Below are 19,509 nucleotides of genomic sequence, written 5' to 3' on the forward strand. Positions count from 1 at the left end.
ACATTTGACTGCATGAGCGGACTGACACATGTACTGTACTATATATATATATATATATATATATATATATATATAAACTGTATATCTAATAAATCCACCTTCCATCCATTAATTGTTGATGTGTGAGTCGATGCACACATGGTTATTTAAACACATCGTGCAAACATTTCTGTTTTTTCATGTAGCTCCTCAGGCTAACATATCATCTCAACATCCAGCAGGTGTTTGCGGGAGATTAACCTTCAGGTCAGACTCCTGGCTTGCCAGAGCGGCCTCACCGTGTACAGATCAGTATAACTAGCTGACAATGTTGTTGAATGGATCGCGAAGGACCGTAGACTGATTAATAGTGTTGAAGACAACTGCTTCAACGAAGGTTTGAAAGTAATTCTTGAGACGTTCTACGAGCAACCGTCAAGATGCACGGCCGTGACTAAAATCTTTCTTGACATTTGTCACATTAATAATTCCGTTTGGATTAACCACAGATAAAAACAGATGTGAAACACAAACATCTACCTGCTGTTGTTTGTTCAATCCAGGAATATAGAGGAAAAAAAAAAAGAAATTGTCGTATTTAGTAATGTTGATTTATCTAGATTAATCATGATTAATTGTTATTTATCTGTAGATACCCTGTGATCAATCAGATTAAAACATATAATTTTAAAATCACATATATATACATATATACATAGATATGTACACGCATATGTACACATACAAAATATATATACATACATATATATATACATATATTGCACTATATATGCACTATGTATTCACCTTTATCCTTATTGACATATTTCTAGTCTGTGATGGGATTGTTTTGTACCATAAGAAATAGTACACAGGCACACAGACGGAGAGTGAACACTGTCTGTTTGACAACACTGTGGCAGTTATACATTATTAAAGATTTAAACACAAAGTGCTGAATATGAACACGTGCAGGTAGACTGAGGGAGAAGGAAAAAAAGAGCTGCGTTCAGACATGTGAGGTGAAAGCAAGACATAAAGTGGGTCAAAATGACTGGATGGGGGAAAATAAAAGAAGTTGGACAGATAAAAAAGTAAGGCTAAGAGTGAAATTGACTTCTGAGAAGAGAGAAAAACACAGAGCGAGACAGTAGGCAAAGAATTGATGAAACACAGAGAAACACATAAAGGAATCCCCATGATTCTGCGGGGACATTTACACCTTCTCCATGAATCACAAATTATTATGTGCGATGTGTTCTCCCCTGCTTACCTTCCACTGCAGATATTTATCATGTTTCCACCAACATTCCACAGAGAAATCACAGTCTGGCACAGTAGATCAATACAGCTACAAGTTACGTGTGCTACAAGTTACGTGCGTGTGTGTGTGTGTGGGTGTGTGTGTGTGGGTGTGTGTGTGTGGGTGTGTGTGTGTGTGTGGGTGTGTGTGTGTGGGTGTGTGTGTGTGTGGGTGTGTGTGTGTGGGTGTGTGTGTGTGGGTGTGTGTGTGTGGGTGTGTGTGTGTGTGCGCATGAGCATGAAAATTGTGTACTGTAACAATCAGCTGCAGACAGACGGATGTTACAGACAAAGCATGCAAGAATTACACAATGATAATGGTAGGAAACATTAAAACAGAAGATGGCAACGGACGATAAACAAAAAGACTCTTTAAGGCAAACACGGACAAAAAAAAAAATCAATATGAGAACAAATAAAAACGTGCGGTAAATGGTCACAGATGAAACGACATTGTTACCACAGGTAGAAGATGACGTAGTCGACATAACTACCTAGGAAGGCCAGGACACAGATGCTGATGGCAAACATGGAGCTGAGGCTGAGGCTGTTGCCGTCCTCGTGGAACATGGCGAGCGTCACCTCGCAGTGACGTCCACGGTAACCCTCCGTGCACTGGCACGTGTAGCGGGACGGAGAGTGCGCCACACATGTGCCATGGCGACACGGCCGGCTCGCGCACAACGTATAGACACACACTTTGCCCAGGGGGCTTTCTTTGGTCAAGTGGCCTGCAGGGCACCTGTGCAGAGGAGACAGAAGTGTAAAGCAGGTGAGAAACACTAGGGGGAGGCAGGGGGGGGATTCAGATGAAAGGTAGAGTGGAATCCACACCGCAGACCACTGCTGACGGTGTAAGAATAGATCCCTCAGGAGGAAGACCTCATATCAGGTTTAAAGATATGTTCTTTGAAGGTCACATACTTTCAAGAGTACTTTATACTATATATATATATATAAACACAAAAAGCGACAGGCTAAGATTGCCTTTAGTCTTTACGGCACTAGTACCGCAGTACTATTTGTACAAAACATCCCCTGTAGATCATTCACCCCTTCTCCTCTCAGTGCGGTGTGTCCTGAGGCTGTGCTACATTCACAGAATATGGATATTCAGTGTTGAATCACAGTCATGAGACATGGTAATGAAAATGGACAACTAAGACAAACCAGTCGAGCTGCCATCTGCTGGACACACTTCATACTGTAAACACTAATGATCACTTTCTATGGTCACAAATCCAAGTTTCTTATCTGACAAATTTACCTGTAAATGGCCAGAGGTGTCAGTAACATGCATTTTTTAAATCGTGATGAAACCTCCTTGTTTTTTTACAACAAATGTTTTGAATAACAGTGTTGACTAACTGCTGATGGATAGAGGTGAATTAGCAGAATCACACAGTAATTCACAGTAAGGGATTCCATGTTTTCAGGTGTGTTTTGACAACATGGACTGGTCACTCATCATCATCAGCTTTACTATAGTGCTGTTACATCCACTACAGGACAACTTGGTTTATGTTATTTTTGTATATTTTGGTGTTTAGTTTTTAGTTTTGTGGGTTTTTTTTTTTTTTTTTTGGTTTTGTTTTTTTTTTTTTTTTGGTTTTGTTTTTTTTTTTTTTTTTTTGGTTTTGTTTTTTTTTTTTTTTGGTTTTGTTTTTTTTTTTTTTTACACACAGTAACCCTAAAGCAGTGATTCTTAACCACAGAGCCACAACCCAAACTTGGGCAGAATTCATTGAGAAGCTCAGTTAGAACAGAACTTCTTTTTAGAGACTGGAACTTCATTCAACACTGTAATCCCACTTTCAAGTAAAACGCTCCACTGTATAACCAAGCTCTGCCTTTTTCACACCTATTTGTTAAGGAGCTGGAATATTATTGTCCATTTGTGCTTCTGTTCCTGGTCACTTTTAGTTCTAAAAAAGCTCTGTTTTGGGGTTTTTTCCCTCAGGGAAATATCTGGTGCTTCAGCTGCTAAACGCTCCACTATATAAACCAGCTAATAAACTTGTAAAAAACTGCAGTTGTGTGCTGAGCAGGCAACATTAGGAGGATTCTAAAGCTATTCTCTAAAGTAGATGAAACGTATTAAAAGCACAAGGACAGATGTGGCTGAAAAAAGTCAGTTCAGTTCAGATTCATTCTACAGCATACCACCAAACCACCTTTATCACGCAGCACTCATTATTTGGTTTCTCATGTATATTAAACACACACTATAATTGTTGGTTAATGTTTTAATGTTTCAAATGTGGCTTAATTTCACATTCTGCCCTTCGCGTAGACGCCCATCTGTTCTTTGAAGATCTACACCGTAGAGCTTTATTCAACGTAAGGTGTACAGCTAAGCTGTATTTATGTGTATTTATCGGCCTGGACAAGTTAATACCTGCCTGTCCTGATGACATGCTTGTTAGCTGTTTAAGTACATGATTAGACTGTTAAAAACAATAGACTTCATAGGTTTCTGCACTAAAACCAAAAACAAATTTGCATTTTTGCAGGAGTAAAAAACTACAGTAAATATAAAGATAATTTATTCACAATTTACCTACTCACCGTGAAACCTGGTCCTGTTTAGTTGAACACAGCACTGACACACAAACATCACAGTGAGTTTTTATGGCCATCTGCTACTTGTATTTAATTATTGTTTTAGACGGACAGGGAAACTATTTAAAGTTAAAAAATTATATTTTCCAGACCAATTACAGGAAATTGGATAATTTTCCCTGGCACAAGATTATCTCCCCTGGAACACTACACAGTGGTTGAGAATCACTGGATTATGGAACGGCAACTTATAGCTCAACTGTTTCCCTTCTTTCCCGCTGTTTGCCAGAGCTAATTAATTGGCAGAATACAACAGTGCACAGCATTCAACCTTATGTGACCCACCTTGTAGCAGTTTCAATATGTCAGCCATTTCCATGTAATAAATCTGTACCTAAAAGGCATACGTGGTTCTTAACATCATTTGTAAATATAATTAGCAACTTGGGAGCTGGTGTTATATTTATTATAAGCAGGGCTCAGGCAGCTCTGCTCCAGATACTGTATGTGTGTAAATACCACGCCTGGCTTCCTACTTCTCTTGTGAAGTTATTCATTGAGTGTTTTCACAGAACCTGCATTCGTGATGTCTCCAGAGATCCACACAGACCAGGGGAGGTGAGCAATGATGTTTCCGACAGGCTTCTGAAGAGCAGCCGACAGAGACGCCCTGTGAAGTGACCACGTGAAGATCCTCTGAAAGTTGCTCTCCATCCAGGGAAATGCGGTGGCTGTTAAACCACACATCTCGCAAACAACCTGGCAAAACAGAGTAGAAAGGAGAGAATGCGAGAGGGGGAAAAAAAAGTTTAGAGAGAGTGTAAAAATGCCAAAAGACACAATAAAAAACTAGTCCTCAGGCTACATCTTTAATGAACTCACATTTAAGCCACAGCAGGGGTATGAACTCAAACATATACACGTAGACACAAAGACAGAGACACACCTGCAGACCGATGCATGAAAACACACAAACAGCCTCAAGCTGAGCTATCAGCATGGGTAGATTTTTTTTGCTGGTTAGTTTTCTGTCACAGCTGGGAGTACGGGGTGAACATATCATTTAAATACAGATAAGAGGCACTGACTGATTTGAACTCATCTACTTGAACCTAAGGGTTCAAAATACCTCAGGGCCGGGCTGTGAAGTGTGAACCCAGCAGTGAGAGGTAAGGATGAGATCTAACCCATTTAGTCCAAGCTAACTTTATTAGGTGTTTGCTAATTTAACTGTTGAAGAGCTCTTATGTTATTCAACTTTGGCAAACATGTTTGTGTCCATATTATTATTATTATTATTACTATATCGATCCCATATTTGGGAAATTGTTGTGTTAGCAGCAGATATGCTGTTTGCAGGCCCTAGCAAGCGCCAAGCATGTGGTTCCTCTGGGAATCAACCCCAGGACTCTCTGCTTGCCTCAGGCAGGTGTGCTAACCTCTACACTGTGGAACCGACGATCATTGTCCTCTTATTGTACAAACACTAACAACTTCACTAACAAATTTGATAGGCAGACACTCACCGAGGAAACTTCGGTTGTGTCCTGATGGAAAAGAGTTTCCAATCATCACCAGCGATGGATCAATTATGATTTCTTGGCTCCGACCAGGAGAGGCTGTGACTTGTCGACGCCCTCCACCACCATCTAGATACAGCGTGAACTCTCTCCCGTATCGATCCAACTGCACTTCATGCCAGTCCCCGTCGTCCAGACGATAGTAGGGCAGAGAAATGTTGTAGTTGCCATCACCGAGGTTGTAGAAGACCGCCAAGAGACCCTGCACAACCTGAATAAAAACATTGTAGTTCATTAAATTGAACTTTAAAAGAATAAAAAGCATAAAATACATTTTTAAACACGCTTTCAAAACGGGTGCAATATCTGATCATGACTTTATTAGCTTTGATTTATATGACTACATAAATGAGGTTATCTGATAGCTGACACGAAATCAGCCAAAATCTACAGCTCCCTCATGGCGTTCCGAGTTGACGGGCGAAAAATGTAGAACACAACGACATATTGAGAAGTAGATCACATCCCGTAGAGAAAATGTCATGACAGATAAGCCAAACAAGTTGTTGTTAGATTTAGCTGCTCAGAGACGACTCTGTAGCGAACAGGGCCAGAGAAAAGGCTTAAAAAATGTACAGGTTAAAATTAATAGGGCAATTTCTTAGGCACGATGCTGTGCTGCGCCAGTGCACACATCACTGCATGGCAGAAGGAAGAGTCATCCCGAAGGGAAGGTATACAAGAAACAACAATTATCTTCAGCAGTTAAGGTTGAGAGAACACAATGGTCTCCACCAATGAGGGGCTCCCATAACTGCAGCTTGTACATGTCCAAAGCTTAATTGGAAACAGTGGGGCAAGATTATTCACTTTCAGCTCATTCGGCAATAACTATTGCTCCCTCAGCATGGATATTCCAAATGTATCTCCCCTACTGGACACACACACACACACACAAACACACACACAAACACACACTTGCAGCAAGAGAGAGAGCTGACGTTGCTCTGCGAACTTCCTCAGCCATGCACTCAAGACCACAACAATAATGAGCACAGAACAATGGATTTAATCAATAGTCAGGAAAAAAATTATTATTATTTTAAATAAAATTTCTACAGTTTCCCCAGAAAAGTGCAGTCACCACTAAACACAAAATGTCAAAGTGAAATTTAAAATTGCGGAGACCTATGGAGGCTAGTCTAGTTTAATTAGATAACTAAAAAAAAAAAACAAATATCAGAGATAAATCTACTTCAGAGTTGGTAGTTACTGAAAGAGTGGTGCATAAAAGTTTAAAGACCTTCTTCAGAGACAGCATTAGCAAATGTTCAGAACTTCAGAGTCCTTGGAGAGAAAATGCTGTTTATTCCAAGATAAAGTAAACCCTCTTAACCTTTGTGGTTATTTTTCCCATGTAAACAGTATCCAATATCTACCCTGAAGGGGAAGAATGGGGAAGATAGAGACCGTCCCTCAAATTGTTCTCTGCAAACACACAAAGAGTTTTAAAGAGCTGTGCGAAAATCCGAGCTCTAAAAAGTGTGCTTCAGTGTGTAGTCGCAGGAAGACATCAGAGGTTTTCATAAATCGTAAAGGCAGGAGTATTTTTCCTGTCCTGTCACTGTGAGGATGTACCAAAGGAAGACAATGTTGGTTTCCCCTTATGTGGTTTACAGACTCCCTAAAAGAAAAAGTGTTCACCGATCCATCCTTCCATTCATTCGCTTCTCTTTAATTCTTTTCAGAGACACGTGTGTGTGTTTGGTGTGCGTGATGCCACTAGAGGGCATGCAAGAGAAACAATGTGATAGAGTTTAGAATTATTAAATAAATTCTGGCGATGAGGGAATTTACTTTATTTGGTTCAAGTAGCTGGAATCGTTAGTCGGCTTGCTTAATGATTCTGTGAAATATTGGGGAAATACATGCAAAATACAAAAACATTGAGCCATACTTTATGGAATTTATTTCCATTTGAATTTCATTTATTAACAATGTGCTGTATTTCCTGTGCTACTGAAAACTGGTGGCACCTTTCAGTCTGAAACTTTAACAAAGTTACTCTTTGTTCCAGTCCCAGGTGTTACTAAGTCAGACTGAGGTGCCATCAGTTTCATTAATAATTTAAAAATGAGGGTCCACAGGGAATTGGAGACAGGCTGATTTCCATGACAATAAAAAAATGTGTCTGCCTTAGGTTTCTCTCACACAAAAAATTCTGTTTTTTGTGTTTATTTTGTAAAAGTTGTTATTTGTAGTGGTTTTTTAATTTCTCCCGAGGAATTTTTTTTCATTCAGATTCAATTTTTCTAAAATCAAATAAAAAAAAGATTTAAAGTATGAAATAGTAATTTGTGAATTCTTATTAATTTTCATCCTTAATCCTCAGTCTAAATCTCTGTAGAAAAAACAAGAGCATCAGGTTTCCTGCTGGGAAACACTGGATGCTCTTCATGTAAACCCCAACCTGGTATTTTGGGACATTATATATATATATATATACCGTGTCATGGAAATATATATATATATATATTTCCATGGCAATAAAAAAATGTATATATATATATACATATATATATATATACATAATTTATATTATTGTATATATAAAGTTAAGACCGTATATGTGTGCTCATTTTTATGTTATTTCCAAATATAACATACACACATATGTGTATCCAGTGTGTATACCACTGTGGGGGTATCTGACCCAGAGTGCCTAGTAGGCTTTGAATGCCATTGGCTGTGAAATAAAACACCTGGCATTAAAAGGTAAAGCTCTGAGGGAAGCGTTTACTCAGTGCTTGTGTTTACAATCAGTCTGTCAGTGAGACAGACAGTTTGACAGGTAACAAAGCAACCTATCAACCCATGAACATGTGAGTCAGGGGTATTGTGTATGAAGGTGTGAAGTGAAGTAGACGTGAATACTACAAAATCACACCCCGCGAGCACCACTCTACCACCGCTCCGGCACTGGGAGCAGTGTGACTTTGGGTTTACCACTCGAAGCAAGCAGTGTCAAAACCCTCAAGTACAGAGCAAGAGTTCTGACTTTGATTCAAGGAGACTCTGCCCTGAAATTACTGCATGGTCTTCCTGAACCGAGACTGAGACAGGAGATGGAAATAACCCTGCACAAAAGATGTCTAATTTTTCTTTTTCTCAAATGGCAGAGGCTTAACTTCAGCCCTGTGCAAATGTACTTAAAGTCCTTGTTGAGAAGATGCATTTGTCAATCACCAGCCTCGTCAGTATCCACCCATATGTCTCCAACCCTGATATTAATCACTCTCTGTTTGACAAGAGTTTGTGGCAATAATACTGCAAGCCCTAATGATTACTTTGCCTCTCACAAACAATCAAAGCTGTCAGGGTGAGGGGAAGCCATGACTCACCTCCAAACGTAGATATTCATTCTGCTCCTGGGAGTGGAGACTGAAGAGGACACCGGCAGCAGACCGTGTCCGCACACCCAGCTGAACTCTGGTCTGACGGGCTGGGGGAGACCACGAGAGCTGGAACTGGATGTGGCTCCGGCCGTCGAAAGAAAACTCTGGTGCCACTTGTCAATCAGGAACACAAAAGAAGAAGTTGTTGAATGAATCTGTCATGTGGGAAAAACAAAGCAGTACCAGAGCGAGGACATGCTGTTCTAGCACTAAGTACTAAAGGAGGTTTATCTTAACTCAGCAGCAACGTGACATTTTTTATATATAGGTATCTCATTTCGTCTGTAAACACTTGAATTGGCATTGCAAATGTTTCTTTGCAAACATTTGCAAACTCATTCAACTTCTCCCCTTCATCCATTTCAGGTTCACAGGGGAAATTAGAGCCAGTCCTAGTAGTCATCGGATAAGAGTGGGTCAGTTTACCAGTCTTTCATAGGGCCACATACCCAGAAGGCAGACCAACTCCTTCACAGACAACAGAGTGCAGTACCATGTTTTTACATTTCACATTTAGAGGGGCGCTGTTTTACACACCATAAGACACCCTCTCAAATAGACAAAGGAGACATCAGTGTTTTTATTTAAATTATAGTAATTTTCTGAAAAACGTGAGGAAGCCCTGCATCCCTAGGCCTCCCCAAGAAAATACCACTGGTCATTGGTGTCCAAATGTCCAGCATGTTTTTGGACTGAGGAATGAATTCAAAGTACAATTTCACAAAGAACAGAACATGTGATCTCCATTATCAGTTACAGGAGGGCCAATCAGTATTCTTTCTTGCTGTAAGGCAATCTAATCTAATCTAATCCCAAACAATTCCAAATGTTTACCTTGATCACACCGCGGACCTGTGAACCCGAGCTCACAAAGGCAGCTGAAAGAACCCCGCTCGTCATGACAGTGGCCCCTCTTGCCACAGGAGGAACGCTGCCCTGTGTTGGTGCACCGGTCATCAATAAGAGAGCAGCCTGGCACGGTATTGAGGGATTCAGCTGGTGAGCCAAGGTCATAGAGCTGCAGTGATAAAGAAGAAAAAGAAACCAGTGTGGAGAGGAACATAATTTATCAGTGGAATAGAAGTCAAACAGATGTCTTTGTTCTTGCAGTCATTTTAGATGAATGACGAGCGATTGAATTGCAAAAAGAAAAAAATGGTCACTGAATATCATTAAAGACGTCCAACACATATCTCATTTTTGACAAATTATGTCTTTGTTTCTCTTTTCTGAAAAAGGGCATTTTTATTGTTATATTGTTTCATATTTATTTTTCATTTAAATGGAGAAGGGAGTCAAACAAAGTGCAAAATGACATGTCACCTCATTTACTTGTCCTCTTTTGCAAAAGAATAATTTTGGAAAATGTTTTGAACACACACAGTATGTTTATAAAATGTTACATTATTATGCATCATAAATGAAAGTGAAACTTGGTCAAAGAACCACACATGAGTTAAGAACACTTTACTCGATGCACAACTCCTGCCAGTGGCCCTACGTGAAGCCATTATTCAAGGTGGTGGTGGTAATGGAGCAAGAAACAAAGCAATACCCCCAACAAACTGCAGAGAAATAATTGGATGCAAACAATGCCTGTTCTGCAAATGCTTTGTGGGAAAGGGAATGTCCTCAACCTGTCTGACAAAGTCGTGTCTCGTTGATTAACAGAGAAACGATGAATGTTTGTTTTCAAAGACTGTTTTAAGTTTCCTCCTGGCCATCCATAGTAGATGGAATAGAAACAGTGGTTTGCAAAGCTACTCTGAGTTCCTGTGGGTTGCATATTGATAACAAGGATCTGAGACGTGCAGAGATTAATCAGGAGCACAAGTGAAAAGCAAGGGCCTGGATTATTTATCATGTCAGTGGCGCATCCTTGTGGTCAAATTCAAATTCTAACATGAAATCTGGCCTTTGGCCGTCTTAGCAGGTAGAGAATAAAAGCTAAGCCAAGAGCGTATATAATACAGTATATTCATCTACATTCAGGCCTCATAAACAGGCCTGACGCTAATGTGCACATAAAACTGATAAATGCTTCACCTTGCTGTCCACGAGCAGGTTCCTTATACAGCCAGTGAAGTGTTTGTGCTGCAACTGTGGATATTCATAAGATATGTTCTCACTGACCCCTCCGAGCTGTAATACATAACTCCCATTCAGATACCTGTGAATGAAAAAATAGAGAAAAATCTAAATAAAACCACGACATTGTCAGATCATATACACACAGTGAAATATAATGTGAAATAAAAATCTCCATATATAAGATTTCCCCGCTGTTGTTATTTTGCTGTTCCTGTTTGTTTCCCCATATTTTAAAAACATACAGCACTTGTTTGCTTTAAAAAGGGAACTTTTAAAAAGTGAAGGTGGCTGCACAGATGAGAGGAAACAGTTTCAAATGAGCTTGTTAAGAAGTGGCACACTCCCCATTAGAAACAGTAACCAACTGTACCGGTAATTAGACGAGAGGAGGGTGGACACTCGCTACATGTTTTTTAAGCTTCTTAACAATTAAGGCAATTAAGAATAAAACACAAAAATGCAGTTCTTGTGCAGATTTTTGTTTACACAACAAAAAGAAATCCACTCTGACCGGCCGAGCTAAAGACGAGATAAACAAACCTAGCTGTGGGTAAAAAAACAAACAAACAAACAAAAAAAACAACCAAAAACTGGGCAATTTGCAGAAATGTGGTCAGGGAGGTCAGGTGGCATCTCAAATATTACTCCAGAAGATTCTCAGTTTTCCTTCCCTCCAGAGACAGAGCTACTGGCAGGCTGAGAAGCTGAACTGTGACCCTAAAGAAGAATGATTCCATTCTGAAACATTTTAACGCTGTATTAGACACCACTCACTGAAGGGACTGTATCAGAAGTGGAAGAGAGAGACGACATCCACTGGTAGCACATTATTAGGAGCTGGGATATTCATAGATAAAAAAACAACAACTATTCATTCAACTATTGTAAGAGAAAATGTAGGACAAATGTTCAACCCTGTTTGAACAAAAAGAAAAAAAAAAAAAAACTATCCCTAAACCACACATACTGCTGCTGTGACGGTTAGCGTTTCATTTTGTACTGTTTAACCACCATCTAAAACTCTTTTCCCTCTCAAGTTTCTAACTAATTAAAAGAGATGTGTTGGTGTGCAGAACCAGCCAGGTCCTTGACCAGGGCCAACTCTGGAGTCATTGGCTGCAGACATAGCACTTACATTTAATTATCAATGTGGAAGATGTTTTATTTAAAAAAAACCCAGACTATTTCTGATTTCACTTTTAAATCAATGTCAACAGAAATATTACATTCAGGGTTATGGGTGGTTTTATGGTTGTTTGTCCTAAGATTAATAAAATATGGTGAGTTACGCTTTAAAAGAGTTACCTTTAAACTACAGTATTATATCAAACTGGGAAAAAATGTGTCAATATCTGTAGATTCTAGAATTGACTTTTACAATATGTTGGTTTTTTTTATCCTTTCACTAAGAAACAGACCGAAATTCAACTCCTATACTGTGTTCTTTCCATTTTCTTCCCTGCTCTGGATGCACAGCAGCAGCTCCACAGCATCAGAGTTTGTCTTAACTCATCCAATGACATGTTTTTACAAAACAGAAAATCTTTTTGACACCTTAGTGTCAGCCTGAAACACTTCAGTTAGACTAAAAAGACACTCCCAGTCATGACAGTTATTTTAGAGTTCCTCAGACATACAGGTATTTCTCACCTGTAATTAGTTTTTTTTATATATAGTCTCTGTAATTCTCCAGTCTCTGACTCTGTATTATGAGAAATCTCTCCAGCTCGAAGGAAGAAAGAGTTAGGATTAACCTTTCTGCTTTGACATGTTTAAGTTTAGATAAAGTTCCTTGGTACGTGGTGGATATATCTCATTTGGTCTATGGATCAATAAATCATTGCTAAATGGGGAAAATTGTTTGTGTGTGTGTGTGTGTGTGTATAGATAAAATGTCCAGGACAAATAATTCTTTGATGAAATTCAGCTGGGTTAAAAAACATCCTTGTCAGTCAAGGTTCTGAGAAAAAGAATATTTTTGCTCACAACTGCACAGACGGACGGACAAAGACCAACTGACTGAAGGGAAATCACTATCTGATTAACACAACTTGGTGAATTAGTTCCTCAATACTTTGTGTTTACAGTGTTGTTGTAACAGTAAACAAACTATCTTTTGTTATTCATATTTACTAACTAGTGCTGCTACGGTGGCTGCTAATGTTTTGTTCAATGAAGAATTGTTTACCCCTGTGGGGGCAGTTTAGGCACTGGCCCCGTGGGCCTCGCTTGTATTTGGTTTTAAAAACAACATAGGAAGGCCAAAATGAGAACTTTAGAAGATTAGTGGTTGCACCCACAGGAAAACCACGGAAGGTTCTCTGGGGATCTCAACAACCACACCGTTGGTAAGTTTACCCAGAAATTCAAGGCTTCTTAAAAATATGTAGCCTTATTTCCTAATCCTATTTTATTTGTTTATTAAAAGGTTTAATATTTATTTTGGGATTTAATGTTTTCAGGTTTACCGGCTTGTTCTAACATTCAGAGGAACCTAGGTTTTGTGTACAGTGTGGGTGTGAACAGTTCCATTTCCACGGTGGTCTTACTTGTCCTTGTTTGGAGTGACCCCACGGACTTCACAGGACGAGCGGTCTTCTGTCATAGCCCATGAGTCCACGCCTTCACTTTCCATAACAATGGCACTTGAACATTGATCCAGGGTGAAGCGCACTTCCTGTGATTTGGATTGGAGTGAAAAGAGGTCATCGTCCGTGACGGTACAGTAGCCAGACACTTATTACGAGATTGCGAGCGATACATGTGATGTTATAAATCTCTCTCCTCACCTTACTGTTGCTCTTCACATCCAGCCGATGCCAGCGCCTGTCAGATACCCCAGGGTTATTTAACTGGAGAACCAGTGTCCCCGAACCATGATTAATTTTCAGACTGGGTATCCCACCAATCAGCTCTGGGGAACATGTATGGTCAAAGTTCAATCTTTGCAAATTCAAACATAGAAACATCCACACGTTACATTTCAAGGCCTGATTGAAATATTCGGCATCCCTAAATAACTCTTGCTGTTCTGTGGAGCAAAGAAATGACAGTAATTGCCTACACTGGCGAAAGGTACAATCAAGGTCAGGACAACACTGTGATGGAATGCATTTCAGAAAGGAGAAAATGTAAATAACTAGTTTGTGGGGGCTTGTGGAAACCTCAGGGGATGTATGAAAGCATCTCACTTCAAAACAAACGGAACACGAAGAGAGAGGACAATGACAATAACACAGCTGGTGACAGCAGGGAATCTGGATATCACCGAAAAAATAGGGGTTGGAAAAACGTCTGGAAAAATATCAATAAAAGGACGGGGCTCAAGCAAAGCAGTGAGCCATGAATGACCCTAGGTTATATGAGTGTAGGTTTCTGAAATTAGACATCAGCAGCAGAGGGTTTTTTTTATCTCATTTTAAATCAACATGAGACCTATAAATGGAACTAAATTCATCTTGAACATAATCGGGTAGAGGCGGAAATCTCAAAGGAATGCGAAAAATTACAACTATTTGCATGGAAGATAACCGATGGCAAATTACAGTGTTTTAATACCATTTGGGTAAAGAGAATAATAAATGGAATCTGTACGTGGGAGTGAGAGGAGATATTCAGATTTCATACTCTGAATATAGCTACAGGCACTGAAGATGGCACCACCGGAATACTTCAGATTGTATACTACTGTGATGGCAGTTATTCATCAGTTATCATCAGAGCCATTGTTTGATGTATAAATTATCACTAATCATCAATAACAATTAAGCCCCTTCCCTGTTACACAGCTGAGATCTGAGAGGTTTAGATTTAATGTCCTCTACTGTAATATCACCATAGTTGTGTGTGTGTGTGTGTGTGTGAGAGAGAGAGAGAGAGAGCCTTGAAGCTCTTTCTACAAGTGACATAATGAAAGTTGGATTCAACTTTAAGTTCAGAAAGCAGGTTTTTGTGTCAGCCTTGAGAAACGCCGACCTCGTGTCTTTGTCTGACTGCCACAGTCTCTGACTTGTGTAGCCTTTCTTTCCCTTGGTCAAACCTTTACTGCAACAGTGAGAAATATATTTAGTTTTAGAGACTAACAATTACCCACAGAATCTCAAGGTTGCATTTCGACACACAAAGGCAGTAACAATGATGCTAAATCTGGGTAATTATAATGATAATTATACATTTTGATATTTAAAGGACATTTAAAACCCTGGGCTTGCAAAAAAAAAAAAAACAGATTCAAAAGGGAAAGTTGTAAAGAACAGTCTAGACTACAAAAAGGAAAAGGTACCACAAGTATCATCCGACACTGCTGACCTCAGACTACAGGTCCGGGGTTTGGAGCTATGGCAGGTCAGAGATGTGAGTTGGTGTTTGACCACCTCAGCACTATAGTGTGCTAAGCTGTGTGTTGCTGACTCTGACAGTGTTGTGACCAAATTTAAATAGCTGTATTTTGGTGCCTAATCCACCTAAATACAAATTTTCCAGCAAGGTTTTAAATCTGTATTTGTAGTCACCTCAGAGGAAGGGTTTGGTTCAAAAGGTTGCTTCTTCTTTAATGATTAGATGGTAATTCATGGTAATTCTATTTGAATTGATTACTGCCACCTCCTGGGTCTATTTCCCATTGGTAAACACTGCCACCTACAGGTTAACACCTCACAACCTTCTGCAGAAATATTGGGGAAATCCCAGGTAGAGGGCAGTGCTGATGCATCTATATATAAAATAAACAGGCCCCACTTTTAGTGCTCCATTAAAAAATCAGCATTTCTGTGTACTAAAAAAAATCACTTAATTGCAAGGCTCACTCTTTAGCTTTACAGTGAATGACAATAAACTGTGTGTGTATGACACTGACTACCTTTGTTTTTTACAGTCTTTGGGTGTATGCACACACACACAAACACACACACTTAAATTGCAAAACTGTGCAAGGTTCCGTTAAGTGCTTATAGTACAACTCAGGGGAGTCAGTTCCCCCATCCCTCTGCGGCACACTAACAAACAAAATTTGTCTCATATATCTTGTTAGGTATCACCCGGTAATAAAGCGCACAGAATTAAGTTCCACGTTTTAGTGCAGTACCAGTGAACAGGTCCCACGGCACACATCTAAATATTCAGTTTCATTCTTTACCTAGAGCCATAGAGTCCTCAGCATCTCCAGGCATGAGAGTGGCTACTGGGCCAGCATACAATAGCAGACCATCGTCGTCCCCCGTCATAAACTCAAGTGAAATATGGCTATCAAAGCACGACCTTATGGGGGGAAACCAGGCATAGCCGTCACCAAGGAAACTGAGTCTTGTCTGCTGACAGTCAGGCCCCTCTAGCTGTGGAGGACAGTGGCATCTGGAACATCAGGGAGAAAAAGTAGAGGAAATCAAGACAAAACAAATGGAAAAGAAAACAATTGCCATTCTGACAGAAAGTCAAACTGCCCAGTGTCTGCAGCCGTCTGAGATGGGCTTGTTGATATACAGTGGACACCGTGGCTGGTCAAATGAGAGGGGTGATCAATCGACAGGAGCAAAATCCCTAAATGCATGAAATGAGTTTTTTTTCATTATACTAATTAACCATCAATAACATTGTCCTATCCCTCACACACCGGCGCTGCCCCCTGGAGACCGCTCACGCTTAACACGTCACATCTCCTTTGTTAGGGGATAATTAATTTTTATTCCTTTCACTTTTCTTAGCGCTGCACCATCAGTGCTACTCTGCACTTATTTCATGCACACCTGCCCTCCTCACAGTTCTAACCCGACTCATACAGTGTGGGGGTAAAATCGCTATTATTTTGAGAACAGCTCTCTGAGAAGGATGATCGCTAATAATACAACGCCGTCGTAAAGAAGGGTTTCACACACTGATAAAATACAACCTGTTCAGTCACAGCTAAGGTAGGGATGGATGTTAGAGGATGGTTGATCTCATCCTGTCCCCTCCATTGCAGGCATGTGAGACAAGCTGGCTGTGCTGATAATGTCAAAGCCATCTATTTTCAGGCTGTGTGTACTGACGGCTGTTAGACGCTGTTTCTTCACATCGCTGTTTATTCTGCGAGAGAGGTAACACCTGTCAGGAATACTGATCCATTTACGGCAATAGTGACATCTTCAGAAGACTACAGCTGATTGTATAAATATGCATGTGCCTGATTCACTACCTGACTTCCATGTTACTCCTGAGAAAAATGTCCAGCACAATCAAGGAGGTGGATTCATGTTTCCCCCTCTTTTGACTGACAATATCTAATCAAGTGGAGGTTGTCTGCTCTGACTTTTGACAGAACACAGAATAAATGGAATACATTCACACAAGAGCACATATAGGATAGAGACATTTCTCTCAAGGGCTTTTCGCACCAGTGTGCACGGCAACTTAAGTCGAGAAAAACTCAAGAGACAAAAGTGTAAACAATGAGATCCATACATTTTATCTTTGAAGACTTATCTTTTAAATGCATGTCTCCGTAAACAGAATCAAATGAGATTTAGAGAAGTTGTGGGGGGGTTGTGGTAATCCCTGTTCCCTAAAGTTATCTTAAGTGGACATACTAAGCGTCTGCACGAACTGAACTGCATGCTGGGTTTTTTGTGATAGAGGAACGCTGGAAAGTTTTCACAACAAAGTAAAGGCTTGTAGGGTCTAAACCTGACGGTGCAGGCTCTTTTTTCTCTTTACTGATAAGTTTAACACTTAAAGCAGTGCACAAGAAATGTGAAGTAAACAAAAAACAGTAAAGCCCCTTTACAATTTGTTTTCTTCCAATTGCTCTAAAAAGACAAGGGTTATGAACTGATCTATCTATTAACTCTCATCCTTTGAAAGAAACAAAACAAAATCTAAGTAATTAACTGATTTTTTTCCCCAGAGTATATAGCTTTAGAAATGTTTCTGGGTACTATACCTGGGGGCCCATGTTCCTGATGTAATCATGGCTTTCTGTACTATTGTTCACCTAAAGCCAACAGATGCAATGAACCAGGAATAGTCATTTTTCATGATTATTTATGATCAATCGTGGTAAACTAATGTTCCTAAATATGATAAAAAAATTAAGAAAAACTATATATATATATATATATTAATAAAATCTTTCACTATCTTTATCGCTGGTTAGAGAGTTGACAACATTGGAAGTGTGTTAAGAAAAGCAGATTAATTCGATCTTCTTCATCACCAACTCATTTAAAAACACTGTGATTCCTTGGTAGATTGTCAATATGTCAGGCAGAACTAAGAAACTCCTATTTCTGTTGTCTATCTAACCTTTCACCGAACACTTGCAGGGATTTCTCTCACCTGTATCCATTCTGTGTATCAATGCAGGTCCCCCCATTGAGGCAAGGGTTAGTGGCGTAGAAGGAGCAGGGTTGGTGGGTCATTTCTCTAGCAGAACAACCACAGACAGCCGAGGACGTCACCCTCACTGAGACCAGGGAAAAAGGGCCAGAGTCTAGCAGGGTGGACGAGTCACCGATGCTCAGCTGTGTGGAGCAGCCTCTGGATTTCTTGCAGTCTGTGTGCAAGCACTCATCTACCTGCAACTGACTCACGTTCACATGCAGCACTGACTGCAGCTTTGGAGAGTCAGGGAAGGTGAGAAAAACAAGAAATAAAATCACGATGATTGCAGCAGAAGAAGAAGTTAGTCCCACTATACAGTATATCAATGTTTTTAAATAAGCCATAAAAGAAAAATCACACTTCTGGGTGAAAGGTGAGACAAAGACAACAAATTAATGGTTATATAAAAAGAAGAACACCTGGGCTGACGCAGAAACCACAGAAACTTAGTGCGAAAATAAAAAGGCAGATAGAACTGCCAGTTATCTCTTCACCCCACGCTCCCAGCTGTTTGACTAGATATACGAGCGTTGATCTCCATCTATCACACATGATGGTTTATGTACCTTCTTTTTATGTGCGGCGAGGACAGCGTGCAGTTTCTCCGGGTGTTGGTAGCCATTATCAGTTAGCACGTAGAAATGAATGTCCACGGTTCGTTCTCCTCTGTCTGCTATGCTGAAAATGTTGATACTCCCCGGTCTGACGGACAGCGTTTCAGACAGGAACTCCCAAAACATCTCAAGCCGACTCTTCACCTCGATTGGAGAATCAATAAAGTCTCTCGCTGTAATGCCTTCAGCAGACAAATGAAGAGGGGTTTTACACAGAAGAAACGTCTGACTCATCAAGGACCACAAAAGAGTTGATCACAGTCCTGAAGGGAGATCCTTCTACTATTAGCACGAGTAACACGCCATCCCACTTTATACACCCTCTTCCTAAATGAATCACCAAATTCAGTCATAAAAATCTATAGTTTCCTCATGAAATAGAGTTAGGGGTGTTTGAAAGACTGTCGTGCAGAAAATATATGAATGACTAGCATAATCAATAACATCAGTGGTGCCACCCTCCAATAATATGTGGAGAATGTTGACAGTCATCTTTAATCTTCAAAAATGATAAGGCCTCGGATCCAGAGGCATCAATAATGGTCTTTGACTCTTGCCGAACGCCTTTTAAATGTCAAGGACTTTACCTGACACTTCCAAATTGACCTTTAGAACTCCAATTTGCTGCGAGAG

General features: G+C 40.0%; 1 protein-coding gene across 1 annotated transcript in view; it reads right to left on the bottom strand.

Annotated features, from left to right (window-relative positions):
* The window catches only part of LOC103380426 (neural-cadherin-like), a 95,985-nt gene that overhangs the window by 9,030 nt on the left and 67,446 nt on the right, over nucleotides 1-19,509 (bottom strand). Inside the window, exons 21-31 of the mRNA XM_008312406.3 lie at nucleotides 18,829-19,058; nucleotides 18,218-18,495; nucleotides 16,044-16,258; nucleotides 13,699-13,823; nucleotides 13,459-13,586; nucleotides 10,865-10,988; nucleotides 9,653-9,836; nucleotides 8,765-8,931; nucleotides 5,370-5,634; nucleotides 4,419-4,602; nucleotides 1,776-2,023 (exon numbers count right to left, since the gene is read on the bottom strand). Coding sequence (XP_008310628.1) covers nucleotides 1,776-2,023; nucleotides 4,419-4,602; nucleotides 5,370-5,634; nucleotides 8,765-8,931; nucleotides 9,653-9,836; nucleotides 10,865-10,988; nucleotides 13,459-13,586; nucleotides 13,699-13,823; nucleotides 16,044-16,258; nucleotides 18,218-18,495; nucleotides 18,829-19,058 — 2,148 coding nt within the window. The remainder of the gene's footprint in view (nucleotides 1-1,775; nucleotides 2,024-4,418; nucleotides 4,603-5,369; nucleotides 5,635-8,764; nucleotides 8,932-9,652; nucleotides 9,837-10,864; nucleotides 10,989-13,458; nucleotides 13,587-13,698; nucleotides 13,824-16,043; nucleotides 16,259-18,217; nucleotides 18,496-18,828; nucleotides 19,059-19,509) is intronic.

The sequence above is a fragment of the Cynoglossus semilaevis genome, chromosome 6, assembly GCF_000523025.1.
Source record: "Cynoglossus semilaevis isolate Cse_v1.0 chromosome 6, Cse_v1.0, whole genome shotgun sequence".
Classification (NCBI taxonomy): Eukaryota; Metazoa; Chordata; class Actinopteri; order Pleuronectiformes; family Cynoglossidae; genus Cynoglossus; species Cynoglossus semilaevis.